Genomic DNA, 2,500 nt, shown 5'->3' with positions numbered 1-2,500 from the left:
TTTTAGGAGATGGACTGTAGAAGAAGATTTTTTTTAAATGTGTGCAGCCCTCTCATATGTAGCCCCACTGTAAGTCTGCGGCGTATATGGATGTATGCGAATGTAAAACTACAGTATGTGCATCTGTGTTAATATCTGCTTAAGGGGGGTTTGCATGGCACTGTATGTGTTCATGTGGTGGTTTATCAGGCGTGTGTGTGTGTGTGTGTTTGTGTGTGTGTGTGTGTGTGTTGTGTTTATTGTCCTGTATTGTATCTGTGTGTCTGTGTGTGTACAGCTGGTTGCCTGTGCCTGTTGTGTGTGTTGTGCTGTGCTGTATCTCTCTGTGTGTGTTGTGTGTATTATCCTGTACAGCATCTGTGTGTGTTTGCAGAGGCCTCTGCTTTCCAAGTGAGTCCTTAGCAGGCCATGTGTTTCCCTGTGTGGGAATCCCACAGTGCATTCCGCCCATTCTCTGGCCGTGAGTCAGCTTTCCTGGAGATCCCGGAGACAGGGGAGTGGGAACACCCCGTTCCCGGCCTCTCCCGGCGCTAAGCTTCCTGACCCAAGCTCTTACTTACCCAGCCTTCCGTGCCTTTAGCCCTCCCTGCCTCCAGCCCTTCCCTGCCTCCAACCCTCCCCTACCTCCAGCCCTTCCCTGCCTCCAACCCTCCCCTACCTCCAGCCCTTCCCTGCCTCCAACCCTCCCCTGCCTCTAGCCCTCCTCCTGGGCTCTTTGCTCTGGATCAGAGTGCTGTACTCCCACTACTAGAGAATGGGTCACAGTGGAAATAGATCTATTTCATTATTGTTTTCCACCCTCATGTCTGCTGAGATGTTGAAACAAACACAAGACAGCAGTAACATGGCAGTCATAATCTGTCATGCAAATACAAAAAAAAAGATCAAATGATATCTCCTTTTTTTTGTTGCATCACTGAAACCCTCACCCCCCCCTCCTTTTCCCTTGGTGCTGCATTAAATGTGTCCCCTCCCTCCCTGTCCTTCTCTCTTAGTTTTGCCCTTGCGGATAACTCATACCGGGCGCTTCGCACGGAGCGGCGGGACCAGTGCATCCTGATCTCGGGGGAGAGCGGCGCGGGCAAGACGGAGGCCTCCAAGAAGATCCTGCTGTACTACACCACCATGTGCCCCGCGCGCGAGAACAACGCCTCCATCCGTGAGAGGCTGCTCCAGTCCAACCCTGTGCTGGAGGTACTCCACCCACCCCACACTAAATACCCCACCCCATCCTACCCCACCTGCAATAGGAGTCTCACACACATATCACATAGGCAGTTGCATTTAATCCATATCCACTAAATTTGTGTCTGGTGTCTGGGGCAATGGCATCCATTTATTACCTAGCTTTAGGCTGAGATTATAAAGCACAGTCCTAAAGGGCCGTTCACACCAAGAACAATAACTATAATAATAATGACAAAAAAGTATCGTTCTAGCTAATGTGAATGACACACATAAACTAAAACGATAATGACATGAGCAGCGATATCGTTGGGGATCACTTTCAGAGCAATTTTGAGAACGATAAAAGGCTGACAGCCAGTTAAAATCTATCAGATTTTAGCCTTCACATTCATCAACATGAGGAGAGACTTTCCTTATCGTTGGCCAGTGTGGACGGTGTTCTTCCTAGCTCGAGTTGCTGCAGCCGACAGCTAGGGCAGTCAGTTAGCTAAAGTGCTACACTCAGAACTGACACACTGAACACACAGGCTCATGAACATGCCACCAGAGTGTAGCACTGTAGCTGCCTGACACCTTTAGCTGTTTGTTGGACTTATTTTTTCCAATAATGACCGGCGTTCTATACATTATCCCGATTATTATACGGCTACTTGCCAAAACTAAAAAATAAACTCCACAATATGTCTCTTTACATTTATTTGTTACCGTTTTGTTGTGGCTTTTGCTGAGAAACAAATAGTTTGAATCAAACGTTCTTTAGAAAACAGCTGATGAACCGTCTGCCTTCACTTTTGAATGAGATCCGTTGCCATTGACAGCGGCCAATATTTAGAGGTCCTTAGGCGAAAATAATGACTGGTAGAACTTTGGGAAATCCCATTCAAGTCAATGGAGCGTTCTACCTGCATTGTGAAGAGCCGTATAATAAGTAATAATTAATACGGCAGTAACAAAGGAATATGTCACAGAGCACTATAATAAAAGACACCCAGACACACTGCAGCCAGGCACACTATTAAGTTGGTCCTCCTTGCGGTTGGTATAGGAGTGTATTTGGAGTTTTATGAGTGCTCTTCGTTTCTACGTAATGAGTGCTCTGGTCAGAGTTAACGTCAGCTTATGTCGGAGAGAGGTAAACATCGACTCCATTAATTCTCTGGCAATAGAGCCTGTCGTTCTCTTTGTTGCCATTCTGTGTCATCACAGACCAGAGGGCAGGATGTAAGCGCTTCGTGTCTCACTTTGTCATTTCGCTGTTTAAGCTGTGTCTGTTTTGTTTTTCATTGCCCCTTCGAAACATCCATCCTCCAGC

At 47.0% G+C, this 2,500-nt stretch overlaps 1 protein-coding gene across 2 annotated transcripts in view; it reads left to right on the top strand.

Moving 5' to 3' along the window:
* myo1ca (myosin Ic, paralog a) overlaps positions 1-2,500 on the top strand; it is a 52,519-nt gene that overhangs the window by 15,473 nt on the left and 34,546 nt on the right. For both annotated transcript variants that reach the window (XM_076274608.1, XM_076274607.1), the window contains exon 4: positions 996-1,194. In XM_076274608.1, coding sequence (XP_076130723.1) covers positions 996-1,194 — 199 coding nt within the window. The remainder of the gene's footprint in view (positions 1-995; positions 1,195-2,500) is intronic.

This window comes from Alosa pseudoharengus, unplaced genomic scaffold, assembly GCF_046254945.1.
Source record: "Alosa pseudoharengus isolate Yale_2024_CS ecotype anadromous, Long Island Sound unplaced genomic scaffold, YU_APseudo_1.1 YU_APseudo_1.1_scf_8, whole genome shotgun sequence".
NCBI lineage: Eukaryota > Metazoa > Chordata > Actinopteri > Clupeiformes > Clupeidae > Alosa > Alosa pseudoharengus.
This window is presented reverse-complemented; position numbering and strand designations above follow the sequence as displayed.